At 48.0% G+C, this 17,668-nt stretch overlaps 1 protein-coding gene and 1 long non-coding RNA gene across 2 annotated transcripts in view; one reads left to right on the forward strand and one right to left on the reverse strand.

Moving 5' to 3' along the window:
• RAB7B (RAB7B, member RAS oncogene family) overlaps positions 1 to 17,668 on the forward strand; it is a 23,820-nt gene continuing 6,152 nt past the window's right edge. The window contains exons 1-5 of the mRNA XM_019752538.2: positions 1 to 277; positions 8,174 to 8,241; positions 8,744 to 8,870; positions 9,577 to 9,792; positions 15,676 to 15,801. Of these exons, the coding sequence (XP_019608097.1) occupies positions 8,189 to 8,241; positions 8,744 to 8,870; positions 9,577 to 9,792; positions 15,676 to 15,801 (522 nt within the window). The 5' untranslated portion in view covers positions 1 to 277; positions 8,174 to 8,188. The remainder of the gene's footprint in view (positions 278 to 8,173; positions 8,242 to 8,743; positions 8,871 to 9,576; positions 9,793 to 15,675; positions 15,802 to 17,668) is intronic.
• The window catches only part of LOC141569328 (uncharacterized), a 21,701-nt gene continuing 10,514 nt past the window's right edge, over positions 6,482 to 17,668 (reverse strand). Inside the window, exon 2 of the long non-coding RNA XR_012492853.1 lies at positions 6,482 to 6,799. This is a non-coding gene — a long non-coding RNA (uncharacterized LOC141569328). The remainder of the gene's footprint in view (positions 6,800 to 17,668) is intronic.

Consider the following 17,668-nt stretch of genomic DNA (forward strand, 5'->3'; position numbering starts at 1 on the left):
AGGCCCCAAATCCAGTCAGCTCTGAAGCCTACCCCACCCCTCCACCCACACAGCTGAGGTCACCCAGGCCCAGCCTCTTTTGCAACTTTCCCAAGTCTGTGCATGAGAGGGAGAGGAGGAAAACTAAGAAGAAAGTGGCTTGGCCTCAACAAACTCTTTTTGCTCCCAAAGCTTTTTTCCTCTGACCGGGCTGAGACTGTTGTTCTGAGAGGAGAAGCCCCAGACCAGAGAGAACTCCCGCCTGCCCTCGGAGGCTGAATGCTAAGCAGCCAGAGCTGTAAGTGCCCTGCAAGTTTTTATTGGTTTTTCTGTCTATCCCAGCAGCTCCCAGATGTACTTGTCTTTTGGTGGGGAGGCGTAGGAGCAGGGGATGCAAGGATAAGGCTTAGGACCTGGCAGCTGAGGGCTTAGATCCAGCCCAAAGACCCCCATTTGGGAGAACCTCCCAGGGCATGGCAGCGAGCCAGGCAGAAAAGACTCCCCGCCCAGTCCAGGGAGCTGGGGCCCGGCTCGGGGCTCTGCACAGGCCGTCAGTCTCTGGCAGGAAGCTGCCAGCACAGTCAGAGGAAGGACAGCCAGACACCGGAGCCCTGTGGGAGGGCTGAGTCCAGCCAGCATCAGGAGTCCCCTTGACACATGGACAGGGTACCTTCTGGGATGGAACCATCTTATCTAAAGGGACTCATCGGGGAAGGGGGAACCCCTACAATAGGAAAGTGTCCCTCTTGTTTTAAATCATAAGTATGTCTCCTAGCACAGCTCTGCAATGCAAGGCGAGCCAATGAACAGAGTCAGACAGACCTCAGTCTAGTCTCAGCTTGCCTCAGGAATCCACTGGGCTACGATGGCATTTTTTAATTGCAAAGTGCCCTATAAGTGCTAGGCATTATGATTAATAAAAGTAATTTATTTGGGCTTACCAACCAGTCCTCCTCCACACAAGTCCCACGGTGACAGTAACTTGTCTGTATCCTCAGACTTACGGAGTGCGAATGCACAGTAGGCATGCAGTACATGTGCTGGATGGATGGACAGACAGATTGGCAGACAGATGGAGGATGGATGGATGGATAGATAGATGTACGGGTGATAGGTAGATGAATGGACAGAAGGATGCGTAGGTGGATGGATGGAAAGATGGATGTATGGATGGATAGATAGGGATGAGGATGGGGATGGATAGATAACTACTTATGGAAGACTCAATACTCCCAGCATGGCTCAGTCTCATTGGAAGGACACAGAGAGATGTGAGGTGCTAGCCTGCCCTCTGAGCACTGCCTTTCTACTTAAAAGAACTTAAAGAACAGGAATGCTGAGCCTCCTGACGCCAGGGCTGTGGGTGCACCTCCCAGGGCTGTGGTCTCCCTCATCCCTCCTCCTGATCACTCAACACAAATGAGGCAGAAGACTACGTGGGTCCTGGTTGGGGCCAGTTGGGTAGGGAGAGGAGGGAAGTGGGAATGTGAGAGCAGAGCAGGTCCAAGAGTTCTTGTAACTGGCCCCAAGCCCTAGGGTTCTTGATTGATTGATGATTGATTGATTGTGAAGAGCCATCAACTCAGTCTTTCTTACTCCCCAGGGACTGAGCTGTACTGTAGTTTTGGTAGATGGGCAGGGCCAGGGCTCCAGGCTGAGAAAAGCTACCAGGCAACAGGGGGAGAAAAGACAGTCACAAGCAACGGAGAGCAGTGGCCTGCCAATTCTGCTCTGTGTGGCCCTGAGCTGGCTGAAGGCAGCGCCCTGCATTCCAAGCCTGTGTTTCACTGTTACTTAACAACGGAGGGTGATGACTCAGCCTGGCCTCTAGGAGGATGCCCTGGTTTGAAGCATCTGAGTCAGCTGAGTGGACCAGAGGAGGTTTAAAATAATAGCCTTTGCCAAAGTCCAGCCAAGGGATAGCACTGAGGACATGGGAAAAGACTTCAGCCACCACCTGAAACCTGCACGTGCCTACAGCCGATGTCTCCCCCTTAGCCTCCTTCCCTTGCCATTGATACAGTCCTTGTCACCCTCTTGTTGCTGCCAGTTGTCTTGAGCCCAAGGACCAGGCTATTTTAATACATAGCAGCCCCCTCAACAAGTTCCTGCCCTTCTGGGAGTGGGGTAGGGGAATCTGCAGTGGCAGCACCCTTTAAGAGCATATCCAGGGGAAGGGGACCAGGGTGGGGTGGGGTAAGGGGAGCTCAGAGTCAAGGCTAAGGTGAGTTACAAGCATCTGGAGAAGAAAAGACTCAACTAAAACTCAACGAGAAAACACTAAACCTCAGAAGGGTTGGCATGTGGCAGAGGAATTGACATTGTCCATGTGGCTCCCAGGAGAAATTCGCCCCTAGTTGGGGGAAGAAGCTCTATGGAGGCAGGTCTGGCTCCATCTTTCTGTGAATGTGGTAGAGACAACTCAAGCACTAGATGGGAGATTGGACTAGATGACTAGAGGTCCTTCATGCAGGCTCCACTGGGAGCTTGAAACCAGCCATGGTGGGAATATTTACACCATAGAAAGTGGCAGACGGGCTGGCCTGGTGGCTCAGTGGTTGGAGCGCCATGCTCCCAACACCGAGGTCACTGGTTCGATTCCCACAAGGGCCAGTGATCTGTGCCCTCCACAGCTAACATTGTGAACAACAGCTCTCCTTGGAGCTGGGCTCCCGTGAACAGCTGGTGGTCAGCGTGGGCTGGTTGGGCTGCCACGGGCTGCCGCAGGCTACTGTGTGCTGCCATGAGCCACAATGTGCTGCCGTGAGTAGCCAGCAGCCATCGGGAGTGGCCAGCAGCCAGCGAGAGCTGCTGTGAACAGTGACCGACTGCCTCAGCCCGGGGGAGTGCAATAGCAGCGTGGGCCAGGGAGCTGTGTCCTACACAACTAGCCTGAGAAACAACAGGCTTGAACCAGAGTTGGGGGGGGAGGCGGGAAAAGGTGGGGGGGGCGGGGAAGAAAGTGGCAGGCACTGCAAATCTGCCTTCCCTTTGCCCCCTAGTTGTTAACCATTTATCTGGATCTTCCCCAATTTGGGAAGCTAGTTGTACTATAAGAACATGACACATGCTACCCCACAGAATATGCCACAGCCGTGAGTGATATCCATTTTACCAAAAAGGGAACAGTCTCACCATGGTTAAGTAATTTACCAAAGGTCACCAATGTATGGAGGTGAGTGAGAACTCTGACTCCAAAACTTGTGATCACTCCATGGGACCAGGCAGCCGCCCTGTCCTGCAAAAAATGATTTGTCCTGTCAGGAAGTTATAGTCAGATGACTTTGAGCTGCCATCTGTCTACGTGCTCCTTTCAAAGAAACGTTAAGTCTTTATTTGATATTTTTTAATTACAACATCTGAGGCTCATGTAACGAATTTTAACACAAGACATATGTAAAATAAAACAATAACCCTCCCCTCTAATCTACCTTTCCCCACCTGCTAGTAATCATTTAGTGGATGTCTAGCTGTGGCTTTCTATGTATTTACAAGAAAAGCATAAATATAATATCAAACATGTAGTCACACACATAGAATTATTGTTTGTTTTTATACAATTGGAATCATACTGTACAAAATCTTTTTTTTACTTCAATTATCATCATATCTTCTACCTGATTACTTTACTCTCACTCAGAGTATGACTACGTTATAATTTATGCAGTGTCTTATGAGGGACATTTAAGTTATAACAGTGCTCTTCAGCTATCATTTTTGTACAAATATGTGTTTGAGTATATGTGTATTTCTACAGAAGAGATTGCTCGGATTAGAACCTAGGGTATGAGCATATTCAGTTTTGCTACTGTCAAATTGCCCTCCAAAACAGACTGTGCCAATGCACACTCTATCGACAATATGCAAGTGTTAACCCTACACCCTTGCCAACACTAAATATTATCAATTTTTAAAAAAAATTTTGCCTTTCCAGTGGGTAAAAAAGTGGTATTTTAAAATTTGCATGGCCTTAAAGATTAGTAAAGTTGAGTTATCTTTTCAAAGCCTGTGACTAATTATGTATGAGACTTCTACTGGTTACTCACTCATATTCTTTGGCCACGTTTAGGTTGTATGTTGTCTACAGATTGCTTTATACATCGTGAATATTGATCCTCTGTTGCGCATAACATACAGACGTTTTACCTCTCTCCCTGCCCCCAGGTTTTCCCTTCAGATGCACACCAGCTCTGCTGTACCATATCAAATCCATCCCACACAGCCCCCAAGCCGCCCCCCGAGCACCAAGTGGCAGGGTGTGGGATCTTCAATCCTAGGTTTGCAAAAGGCAGTAGAACCTAGCAGTTAACAGTGTGGTCTCTGGTGCTAAGCCTGAATTCAAATTCCGGTTCCAATTCCAGACTCTGCCACTTACAGGCTGTCTCTTTAGAGATGAACTACCTGACTTCTCCAAACATCTGTTTCTTCAGTAGTAAAATAGAGATAATAATAGTTTCAATCCCACAGGCTGTTTTCTTGTGTGCCAACAACAGTCACAAAATAGCTAACATTTCTTGAACCCTTAATTTGTTCCAGTAAATGTTCTATAATAATGAATTATATGGTACAAATGTATTCCAGTAATGTATTAATTCATTTAGCCTCACAATGGTATGCATATTATTTATCTGAATATTCACAAAGCCCTCTCACAGTGCCAGGAAATAAATGTTAGCGTATAGTGTGAGCCGCGTGGCAGCACGGCGTATCACAGGGTGAACACCTTCTCCGTTTCAGGCCTCTCTACAGCTCCAGTTCGGCAGCCCCTGTTCCCTCCACTCCCACTGTACCTCTTGTCACTTTGGCTGCCTTTCTCTCAATCTCCTCCAACTCTACCAGGGTTTTGCTGGGCTCACCAAACCTGAGCCCAGTGCCCTGGGTCCTGTGCACACAGATTCTATGGGTTCGGAGGTTGGAGGCAACGTGGCACAGAGGCGCCTTCTGTGCCTTTGATTCAAACACTAGCTCATCCATGTGCTACCTGTGTGGCTCTGGAGGAGTTACTGAGACTTGGCTTCTGTGAGCCTCAGTTATGAGCATCTCATAGGGCTGTCTGGAGGCTTCCCTAAGCTTTACAGAGGGCACAGAGCAGCCCCTGCAGGGTCCTTTCCCACCCTCCCAGCTCCCTTTTGTTCTGACTCCCTTTTGATCTGACTCCCTTTCTAAGGCGCTGTGTTGGTTTCTGAAGCTAAGTTAGTTGCACCAAAGCCTTTGGGGAAGAGCTCACCACTGCTCCCACTCCCCTTCCAGAGTGGTAACTGAGGCTTAGGGGCCTGAGCCTTCAGGGGCTTGTGAGCCACTTCTCCCTTGGCTGTTTTCCTTGTGGGCAGCAACGCCCACTACAAAATGTCAGCCTGGTTAATACCTTGAATTCTCTTCCTCGCATGTCTGTCTGGAGCATAGGAAATGTTGGATGGATGGATGGATGGATGGATGGATGGATGGATGGATGGATGGATGACAGGACCCTTGGTCTGACATTCATGACCCCACTTAATCTTGCTCCCTCTCCAGGCTTTCCTCTCTCCACACCCTTGACCTCACCCTTCCCTGAAGTAAAACATCCACCTTCTCCAGTCTCCTCTTCCCAGGTTATTCCCTTTCAGAGGGTCATTACCTCCCTTTGAAATATCAGCCCCAACTACATGTCTCCTTTCTTCAGGGCCCAGTTCAATCGGCTTCTCCCACCCACCCCCCACCACACACACACACACACACACACACACACACACTGAATTCCCACAGCACTTTCTCTGTGCTTCTGTTGGAGCATTTGACACTTCCTCTCTGGTAATTGCTTAGCCCCTATCCTTTCTCCCCTGATGACTCCCTGTGTAGCAGGGGGTGGGAGGGTGGGGGGAGCCTATTTGCTTCATCTGTGTGTTCCCCCAGCATCTAGGTCAGGGATTTGCATACAGTAGACATGCAGGCACTTGTAGAATGAATGCATGAACCATCAAGAAGACCTATTGCCCACCATGCCAACCCAGCCCTCCTGGGTAGAAGGTCCAGTGCCACCAACTCTGGCTCCTGGGACAAACAGCTCTGAGCAGAGCCTCAAATCACCTTTGAGCCATGACATGGTTCATGGAGAGACCCTAACAATTCTCGGCCTCTAGGGCACCCCCAGGCAAGGCTCTTGTGGCTCAGTGAGTTACAGCCCCAGTAGATAAAGCATTTTCAACCAGAAGAGACCTTGAGTCTTGGGGACCCAACTGGCTCATTCTCTAGTTGGAAAGTCAAGACTCAGAGAGGTGAAGTAACTGGCCCAAGGTCACATGGTGGCAAAATGAGAACTATAACATTCAATGCTTTAGGACATCCAATTTAGAGCTTTCTCCAAGCACCGGAGGAAACTGGCCAACTTTTGACAGTTTAGCCAGGCAAGATCAGGTCAAGGTTTACTCAGTATGCCTAGTGCACCCAAGGACACAAGACCTGTTACCAGATTCAGGTCCGGTGCCACTTGTTGCCCGAGGCCCACAAATTTGCGTGACAAGTGTTGATGAGGTCAAAAGCATATTTTATTCTAGATGCCTGCAGCTAGGGAAGATGGCGGACTAATGTCCAGGAGAAAACCACCTTCCCCAAACGGGGACTAATCAGGAGGTTTTATAGTCAGGCAGACAGGTCCAGGAAAGAACAAAGAAAGGTGGGACTTAGTCATTAGTTTCGGAGCTGACAGTTGAGAAATCGCCTCCCAGGGCCCAGTCTGCTTCATAGGGTTATCTCGAACTCAGCAGCCACAGCTGGAGTGTGTCGTGCATTGTCAGCAAAAGTTGCATGGGAGTTGCAACCTTGGATCCCCGTGTCCGGTTGTCTGAAAATGGAGAAATTGTTATTTCCAGATTAGTGCTCTGCTGATTAATTAGACCAATAAGGTATGTATAGTCTTAAGAAAGGGAACCAACCAGTCATTGAATCAAATAGTGAAAGGGAAAAACAAGGAGAAAATAGCTGAATAGCGAGCTGTGATGTGACTGAACTAAGTCTAAGTTATTAATTTTCCAAGCTTCATCCGTACAGACCCAGGAGTTGAGAATATGTGTGCATTTAAGGGTAGACCGAACGAGCCAGTTAGCACAGTCCCCTGCAACAGTTTTGCTTTATCTTGTTAAATAAAATAAAATGAATAAGCACATAAATTTATATATGTCTATATAAAATGCATGCACATACACATGTATTTTTCTCTAATAGTAACAATACATATTTGATATGTTTATTGTAAAAAAATTGGAACATACTAAAAATCGTAGAGAACAAAATTAAAACCATATAATTTCCTACCACTCGGAATTAAACATTTAAATTTTGTATGTACTTCTTTCTAGAACTTTTTCTATGCAAGTAGGAATTCATTTTAGTATTTGTGGTTGTACTGTATGTACGGTTTAGTGTCTTCTGTTTTCTGTTTGGATCCTATGGCAGCACTTCCCCCCATTATTATAATATGCTCAAAAACTCCATTTCAGTGACTGCTTCATAGTTCATTGTGTGCCATGATTTATTTAACCACTTCTTTAATGTTGGATGTTTATAAATAATTCTATGAAGAGCATTCTTCATAGAGTCTTTGCCTGCATTTCAAATTATTTCCTTAGGACAAATTCCTAGAAATGGAGGTCAGGAACATGTTTAAGACTCTCACTACTTGCTGCCAAGTAGCTTTCCAGAAACATGTACCAATTACAACCCCACCAGCTGCCTTAGAGAAGAGTCTTTGATTCTGCAATTACAGCACCACCTCGGGCTGGGGAAGGGGCGCTCTTCCATCCAAAGCCACTCTGGCAGTCCTGACAATGGACCCCTTGTCCTGTCCCATCCCCTTTTCCCGCACTCCTCTCCATCCCTGGCTCCAGGCTTGACTGTCTGTACAGCCTCTTTTCAATCTCTTCTGGCTTTCCTGACACTCCAGGCTGCCTCCAAGAACAGGGTTGGAGGAACTGAGCCTTGAGAGCTGTACCTGTCCTGTGTGGTCACCACCCTGTCAGCCTTGGGGAAGCCTGCAGGGGATGTTAAACAGAGGGTGTGTAAGGGTTGCTGAGTTATCCACCTGTTTTAGAGAACCATCCCACCCAAGTCCTCAGCCCAGGGCACTGTGACCTTCACATCTAGGAGGGGAAAGTTGAGGCCAGCCTCAGCCACAGGGGACTCTCTGGCCAGCGTGTGAATTACTTGTATTTCCCTACAGACTCTGAAACCCTCCATGAATCCCCGGAAGAAGGTGGACCTGAAGCTCATCATCATCGGATCCCTGGGGTAAGCCAGGCTCAGCTTAGGGTCTGGGGGTGGGAAGCAGCCCCCTAGCCAAGGGCAGTGATATGTTCCCACCTCTAGTGGTCATTTTCTGATGCAGGGTGGCACCAGGGAGGACATCCCACACCAAGGTAGGGAGCTCAGATGGGAGAAAGAGGCTGGGTGGGCCAGGCTACCTGGTTTCTGGTCCAAGCTCTGCATAACAAGCCACTTAGCATCTATCTGCCTTCCCACCTCCCGCCACATACAGGAATAACCTGACCCTTGCTTTGGGGCACTCGGCTCTCTCCAAACCTCTCTGCTCACTGGTTCCTACTTCTAGAAACCATTCCCTAGTCCCTTGTTACTCAAAGTGTGGTCCCCGGACCACAAATGTCAGAAATTCAGAATCTCAGGGCGAGACAGTGGTGAGAGGGGCGTGGTAAGATTTTGAGAATGGTATGGATGTGTGTGTGTGTGTGTGTTTGTACGTGTGTGTTCACATGTATCTGGGTTTTTTCCTCAGTGTAGGAAAGACCTCCCTCCTCCACCAGTATGTGCACAAGACATTTTACGAGGACTACCAGACCACGCTGGGGGCCAGCATCCTCTCTAAGATTATCATACTGGATGACACAACTTTGAAGCTACAGGTGAGCAGCCCTCCCTGTCCCTTTTGAACACACATACCTGAAAATCACCCCCCATTCTCTGGGCAGCAATGTGCACCAGGAGCTAGAATGGTGCAGCACAGACACCAGTAAACTTCAGCTCATGGACCAAATATTGTCCACCTGTCTTTGTAAATAGATTTGACTGGCACATAGTCATGCCCATTTACGAGCATGGTCTATGGCTGCTTTCAAACTACAGCAGCAGAGTTGAACAGCTGTAACAGACAGTACGGTCTGCAAAGCCTAAAATACTTACTATGTAACCAACCCTTCACAGAAAAAACTTGCTGATCCTTGATCTAGAAGGAAGAGCTCCAATCCAGGAGTTGTGAGGCCCCTCTCCTATTCTCAGGTTGCCTGGAAAACTTGGCGAATGGCCTTGGGCAAATCATTCTGAAGGTCCAAGTCTATCAGATGGGAATAACACTGCTTGTCCTGATGACCCAGGGGAAAAACGAGAGCTTAGATGTGAAAGTATTCTTGGATGCTAAGTGTTAGTGGCAAGATACCGTAGTGTGCGTGGGTGACAGGGTCAAGATGCCCATGTGGGAAAGGACCACATGCACATGTGCCAGGGCTGTGTGCTCCCTACCCAGGAAAGGAAGCTTTGACATGATGTGACCCAGTTGAGCCTATCTCCAGCCACTCATGACAGCCCCATGGGACGGCTGTTCTTCCCCTCCAGATCTGGGACACAGGCGGACAGGAACGGTTCCGCTCCATGGTGTCCACATTCTACAAAGGCTCTGATGGCTGCATCCTGGCTTTCGATGTCACTGACCTAGAGTCTTTTGAAGCCCTGGACACCTGGCGGGGTGATGTTCTGGCCAAAATCATTCCAATGGAGCAGTCCTACCCCATGGTGGTGCTGGGGAACAAGATCGATCTGGCAGACCGGCAGGTACCGTTCATTCATTCGTTCACCAAACACTACGTGAGCACTCATATATGCCAGGCACTGTGTCAGGTCCCACACACACAGAGCTGAATCCCACAGTCCTTACCTTAAGCATTTCGCATCTAGTAGTGGTTACAGATACTTTAAAAACAACTATGATACAATATAGTAAGTGCAATGATAGAGATATACCTTGGATATTTGGAGACCACAGTGAAAGTGTGTCTATTCAAGCCCAGAGTATAGGGAGAGCTTCCTAGAGGAGGTGGCTTCTAGGCTGATGAAACAATATGAGCAAAGTCAAGAAATAGCATGACGTGAGCTGAGCACTGAAGGCAATTTTGCCTAGAGACAGAGAGTAGAAGAATTAAGATATCTGAGGTAGGCAGGTGGAATTTGAATTAACCTATAGAACAGTATTTCTACCCAGGGAAAGGTAGGGGGTCTACAGTTATAAGAACTTGAATCTACAAATTTTCTGAGAAAGTAATATATGTGTCTTATTAGCTGAAGCATATTCTGTCTCATCTGACTAATGACTTGACAGCTCTTCTGCTCCATGGCTCCCATGACCCCACTTGTGTAGGGGTTTATGCAGTGGCATCAAGTAGAGCTCTTTTCATCGCTGCCTACTAATGAGAAAAGACCAGAGGCAGAGCTAATTTGTAAAAGATGCTTTGCCCTGTTTCCTTTTGACTTGGATTCCTCAGATGCATGTCAGGCACAAACCCACTGTAGCCACCAAACTCCAGGAGTCACATGTTCAGCTTTCCAAGTGGCCTCCTTGAAGCCCTCTTTTGGTGGAGATGAGGCCTTACCTGATCTCCCTCTTGTGAGGTGCGTATCCACAACACAACGCTCTTCAAAGAAATCCTTTAAAATCCTCCTTTTCAATCTTTTTATATCCATGCTGTGGGTTTTAGAGTCATCTAACAGATTCTTGGTCATGAACCTTTGGAGACATGCAAGGTCCTGGGAGCAGTCAGTCTCCCGACGCACTTTACAGCTGACATCTATCAAACTGTAGTGCCTCTGGAGACTTCCACTTTAACACACTGCTTCACACACCTGTACAGATCACACGGTGGGAAGTTGAGGGAGTTCAAGACTGAAAGTTTGACTTTCTCTCAGTGAAATAAGAGGCACCATCTTATGTTGAGAGGGAACCAAGTAGGAGTCTCAAGAATGATGGTGAAGCTTTGCCAGTTACTCTGGAAAGAAACAGGTGAAGGAGCTAATCCAGAACAAAGACAAGAACTGATGGGTGACACTCAGAGCTCAGCTGAAGGAGGGGGCCAGGAGTTTGAAGCGGAGTCTGTTTTGTGTTGTTCTTCAACGGCCGTGTGTGGGGTAAGAGCCACGAACAGGGACCTAGGACTAAGGTCTTTCCAGACAAGAGTAGCTGAGAAGTAGAGCTGTGAGGGCACGGAGAAACCATGGAGGAAAGAAGAGCAACAAGGAGAGGATTGAAGGGACAGGGACTGGGCTGCCACAGGTTGAAGGGAATGAGGACATGCGGGGGCTGAAGGGAAAGGAGACTGTGGTCACAGACGGGGAGGCTGTATTTAGTCTTTTACAGAGGTCCTAATTCTGGCTCTGGGAAGAAAGGCTGAAATGGAGAGAAGGAAAGAAATTGCGAGGCTTACGTGAGAGGTGGAGGCTACAGGGTGAGGTGGAGAGGAAGCCTCACCAGATTGCAAATGTTCAACCAATGAGGGGTGCTGGCAGGATGGAGAACAGAGGCCTTGAAGGGATTGAGGGAGTCCAGTCCAAACCTCAGGGGGGATGAGCTTTGTTCTACGGAGAGAGGAAGATAAAGACTTGAAAAAGCAGTGGAGGCCCAGGTCAGCCCAACCCCGTGTCTGGGATCAGTGGTGAGTCTGTTTTGTGTTGTTCTTCAAATAGCCCCCACTGGAGAGGGAGGTGGGGGAATAGTGACTCCAGCAAAAGCTAAAGTTCAGCCAATACAGGGAGGTGAGAGAGGATCCTGGAGGAGGGAAGACGGGAGAGTTTGTCTTTTCACAAGATCGGCCCAGGGAAAGGGTTTGCAGGGGGAAGAGTCGGAGGACCCAGAGGTGAGGAAGAGCTGAGCAGTGATGCAACAGGACAGGGAAGTGGAGGAACTGGGTGTGGGAAGAGCAGAGGGACTTCAATTCAGAGACCCTGAATCATAAAGCCCAGAGGAGAGGCAGGGAAGGGACTGCCCTCAAGTGTCCTGACTTTGGTGCAGACGGAGCAGAGAGGACGGCCCGTCACTGGCTGGGTGTGGGGAAATGGAGAAGGCTAGCTGAGCGGTGCAGCCGGTGCTGGGACAGGGTGGGCCAGGAGGCACGCGACGTCGCGTTTGCACAGGCTGAGTGGGTAAGAGCTGAGGACCAGTTGAGCTCAGATTCACAATCGCTTGGCCAGTTCCCGTTTCTTCATCTGTGAAGTGGAGACCAGACACAGGTTTCGTGAGGCTGTTTGAGGAGTAAAGGAAATGATTCCTATTAAGCACCTGGGAAGGTTAATAAATGGGAGCGATTGTCATCCTCCTTCTTCTTATCTCCAAGTTGCGGGTTGGGAAAATATGAGAGCTTGTCCTACTCAATAACAAAAAATAATTATTTAAAATCTATTGCTAAGATTTGGGATGACAAAAAAGTATTGAAGATGGATGGGGGTGATGGTTGTGAATGTACTTAGTGTCTCTGAACTCTATACTTAAATATAGTGAAAATGATAAATTTTGTTTTACGTATATAAATAAAACACACACACACACAAACACATACACGCACACATACACACACATATGTTCAGAATGATTTTAAAGAAATCACTGACCCAGATTTTTTAAAATCTCTACTCCTTCTACAGAAGGTAATAGTAGTGAAAAAACAGTTTGTTTGAAAGAACAGCTCTGGGCCGGCCCGGTGACTCAGGCTGTTGGAGCTCCGTGCACCTAACACCCAGGCTGCTGGTTCGATTCCCACATAGGCCAGTGGGCTCTCAAACACAAGGTTGCCAGTTCAACTCCCGCAAGGGATGGTGGGCTGCGCCCTCTGCAACTAACAACTGCAACTGGACCTGGAGCTGAACGGCACCCTCCATAACTAAGATTGAAAGGACAACAACTTGACTTGGAAAAAGTCCTGGAAGTACACACTTCCAGGAAGTTCCCCAATAAAGTTCTGTTCCCCTTCCCCCACCCCCACCCCCAAAAAAGAACAGCTCTGCTAGCATCTATGCTGCAAGGAATTTATTCACTAGCAAGTGAATTCTTTGCTCTATGCTCAGGTAGGCAATTTTTGACTTACCACTGATTCATAATGTTGGGAGTTATGTTTTCTGAAAATATTCTTTATTTTTGGTGGTGGTTTAAGATGTACTTGACACACTAATTTTAACCCATATAATTGATCATTTTAAATGTATCTGTGATGGAAAGCATCATAAATAAGATTATGCAAACTAGACTAATTTTGTCAAACCTTTGACCTCTGATGAACTAGAAAAATTGTAACAGGAAAAATAAAATGTTAATAGTATGTTGCCAGCCAAAAACAAAACTAATGGAAGTAACACTTCCAAAATTTTCATACTTCCCATGTCCCCAAGTATTACACCCTGAGTTTATTTCCACAGTCAGAGCCAAAGTTATAAATAACTGTTATTTTATAAATAAAAGGCAAGACAATTTTTTAAACCATGAAACTGTAACTGGATTTGGAGGAGAAAAGTAAAAACTACTGTCTAGGTAATTTTCTTCCCAGGCCAGCTTTCTGAAGTTGAGTGGGAGAGGTGATACGGATAGAAGAAGAGTGTTAATTTCTATCAACATAATCTTCCCTGATATCTTGGAGTTATGTGTTTAATCATTGCGTGTGAATGGAACAAGAAAAGGCGAAGGAAATGAGATAAAATGTCTGTCATAGCCTGGTCACTGTCCAATAAGAGAAGAGAAAGCTAAGATCAGTGGGATATAGTTGTGGGCTTGTCTTCCTTTCTCCGTTGTCGGGTGACCTTGGGCAACTATCCTGGCTTCTGTTTCTCATGTCATTAAACATAAAGAATCTCCCTGCCTCCTGGAGGAGACTTTGTTGCATTTCACTTCAATGTTTACTGCAACTCTGGGGCACCAATGATGTGCCCAGTGAAATGCTGACCACCTGATAGGGGTGGGAAGCTGGGCAGGGGCGTGATAGAAAGAAGGAAGGAGTGATCAACATGGTAAGTCCAGCCAGCCCTTGTCCTCAAGGACTTTAACAGATACAAAGCTCTTTGTGTTCCTAAGATGCCATCCAGGTATCACGTGTTAATTTCTAATGATTATTTCCTTGTTACTAGTGAAGATTCTTCCCCCAAATTGTTCAGGATTTTCCCCAGCTGTGAGGCTTCTTTGTGACTCACCAGGTCTTAGGCATCTATGCTCCACAGAAGGGAGCACTCATGGCCAATTCTGAGACCCCTCTCCCCAAAGGCAGGAGGGTCTTAGAGATCAGAGGCCAGGACCACAGCCAGGGGCTTTCTCCTGCTCTGCGCGGTTCAGCAGCTCCTGGGAGAGTGGCCAGCAGAGCCTGGGCATGGGAGGTGGAGGTGTCATCTGGGCTCCCCAAAGGGCAGGCTGCTTAGTTGACCCCAGTGTCCACTCTCCAGCCTTAGGTAGCAAGCCTCACAATGCCAGAGCAATGCTGGGGGACAACTGACAGGCCTGTAAAAAAGAGCCATGAGGCCTGGGCCCTGCTGCCACTCCTGAGACCAGGATGGCAAGTACCAAAGAGACAGGGGGCAGTGATGGTACCTTTCATCTCAATAAGATGAATTCCCAGAAGCTGCAGGCGAGAGGGAGACAGTTTGACAAGGGGCAGTTTCTGATCTCCCCCTGCTGCACTGTATTCTGGGAGAAGGGCCCCAGGCACAGCAAATGTTCAATATATGGTCATTTCCTCGTCCCCGAAATAATTAGACATTAAACTCAGTGGTACCAATTGTCTTTGATGTAACCTGCAGGGCTACTAGAGTATTTTCCAATCAAGCATCCTCTAACTGTGACCAGCGACCTACATTTGGGTAGAGGTATACTCATTCAGCCTGCACTGAGCAGCTCATAGCGCCAGGCCAAGAGCTAAACAGGCCCTGACCCTGAGCTCAAGGAACCTACTACGGTCCAGTAAGAGAGACAGAAAAGCAGTACCCGCAGTGTCCCGCAGAGGGCAACTCAGATGCCATGGGAGCACTGAGCTGGGGCTGCATCCAAACTCTGCCTTTCTCCGCTGTGTGATCTGAGGCAAGTCGCTGAACCTCTCTGATACTCAATGTTTTTATGTAGAAAGTGGAGCTAATAAGGGTTATTGAGAAAATTAAATGAGTTAATATGAGAAGATATGTAACACAGTATCTGGCCTGTAGTAGGAGCTTATCAGTGTTCCTAGGACTCTACTCTGAGTCTCTGCACAGCAACAGGCCACCTGGGTGTGGGCCTGGTCATCCAGCTCAGGAAGGAAGCCCTCGTCCCTAGTTAGTGTCTGTCATGTCCATCTCCTTTTGAAGGGACTGAAGAAGGAGCCAATGGCAGGAAGAAGCTTCCAGTAGGCCTTTGGGAGGCAGCACAGCACACTGGGCTCTAATTCTGCCAAGCCTGTGCTCAAATCCTGCTCAGCCCCACACTCTGAGCAAATTCTTGTATTCCCTAGTCCCCAGTTTCCTCATCTGGAAAGTGGAGCTAACAAGAGCCATCTCAGAGATTTAGGTTAAGAAATAATACGTATATAGTTATGGACACATGGAAGTTCTCAGTAAATACGAGTGATGGTGGGGATGGTGGGGATGGTGGGAAATGTGACAATGGTGGGGATGGTAGGGATGATGATACCGGAACAGTGATCATCTCTTCCCTTCATTCAGGTGTCACAGGAGGTAGCCCAAGGCTGGTGTAAAGAGAAGGATATTCCGTACTTTGAAGTCAGTGCCAAGAATGACATCAATGTGGTCCAAGCCTTTGAGATGCTGGCCAGTCGCGCTCTGTCCAGGGTGAGTGGCTGTGGAGCAACACCTTCTCAGGTTGCCCCTAGGATGGGGGAAGTCAGGAGCTTTCAGAAAAGAACATATTGGGCACAGGTAGGGATGTAGGTGGAACAGTTTTGCTCATGGTCTGAATTAATGAGCTGCTGAATGGGCTCTGGAACCAGGATGCCAGAGGTCTAAAGCTACCTTCCTGTACGTAGTTGGCGATCCCTCCATCTGGCTGGTTATCAAAATCATTTGTGGAGTTTCTAAAAAATACCATCCTGTCCCCCTCCCCTGGATATTCTAATTAGTAAGGGTTTGAGAAGTGATGATCTAATCCAATCCTCATTGGTGAGAAAGAAGCTCCATGGTGCCAAGTATTTGTCCAAGTAGAATATCGAGTCTGCAGGAGACGCTGACATCCTCCAAATCACAAAGATGGATAGATGTAGACTCTGGGTGTGATCATTCAACAAGCACATGTTGAGTGTGTCACGTGTGCCAGGCACGACACAGGGCATGGGGCCCCACACACTCAGGGGGAGGCAGACAGGCACGTGAGTGGTTGCGACATAAGTATTGTATGATGGGGAAGGACTTGGAGATGGGGCCCCAGAGGAGGGGCACACAGCCCACACTGTGGGCGAAGGAGGGAGGAGAGAGGAGAAGAAAATCGTGGAAGGCTGCCTTGAAGCCGTAGTGGGGTTTTAGTGCCATTCTGATGTCGTTTGGAAACTCAGAAGAGGGCCCATGAGAAATTAGCACAGGGCGGAGGTCAGCTCGTTTTATTATTCTGCCGCATTTAACCAAGGCGGGCTTCTTAGAAGAGGGGAGAAGATCATCACGGCAATGATTTTGAACTGAGGAAATGAGCAGATGAGGATGAGAGACTGGAGGTTTCTCCTATGTGGAAGTACCTGCCACCGTGGGGGTGACCGGCCTGCCTGGCCCTGCTCTGCCAGCTGCCTTGGAGAGAAGCACTCCAGGGCCCAGCCCGGGGGTGTCCACAATGGAGAGAGGCAGCAGCCACCTCTAGCGGCTGCCTAGGGAGAAGGCTTGAGCTTGCCATCCTTTTACCTGGGAGCCGTAATCTCAGGGTTTGCCCTCTTGTGCTATTCTTCTGTTTCCCAGCCCCCAGCCCCCAGTCCTCATCGTCTCATGTTGAAGGGAAGCAGGAGGGCATCCATCTAGCACATGGTCAAGAAGTGTGGCTTTTTTATACATAGTCCGTACAGCTGGTTCCTAAAATACAGACGTGCCTGCTCATGCCATTCCCCTGCAAAGCTAAGGAGTGTTGTTTGACCTTGTATGGTGATAAACGGCCCTCCGCAAACACCGTGCAATGATTGCCAACCGCTCAGTCACAAGGACGTTACAGCAGCCCACAGCCAGTGTCTCTGTGTGGTTAGCATCTGTCCCATCTGGAGAAGGACTCCTCTAGTCTTCCTGCTGTGTCACTTTTATGATGTGTGGTCTCAGTAGATGGCAGTTTGTCTGTCTGTTTTTGTTGTTGTTGTTTTTTAACATCCTCCTTGCCAAAAGAATTTATTGGCAAACCATGTCAATCCCTCATTTTGATGGGGGGAATTTACTGATGAGAAGCCTGGAATTCACAGGTGTGGTGTCTGCAGTCAGACTGACCTGCATTTGAATCCTGCCCTGGTGCTTTCAAGTGGACCCTTGTCAAGACACGTGACTTCTCTGAGCCTTAGGTTCCCCTTCTATAAGATGGAAATAATTCAATCCTGTAAATATTTCTTGAGTTGTCAGGCTAGGACTGGAGGTATGGTCCAAGGTCAGATGGAGAAATAAGACAGTCACAAATATGTAGACAGTCATGAAGTGAAGTAAGTGCCACAGGGGGAGCAAGGTTGAGTGACTCCGAGGCAGC

This window comes from Rhinolophus sinicus, linkage group LG17 (assembly GCF_036562045.2).
Source record: "Rhinolophus sinicus isolate RSC01 linkage group LG17, ASM3656204v1, whole genome shotgun sequence".
Lineage (NCBI taxonomy): Eukaryota > Metazoa > Chordata > Mammalia > Chiroptera > Rhinolophidae > Rhinolophus > Rhinolophus sinicus.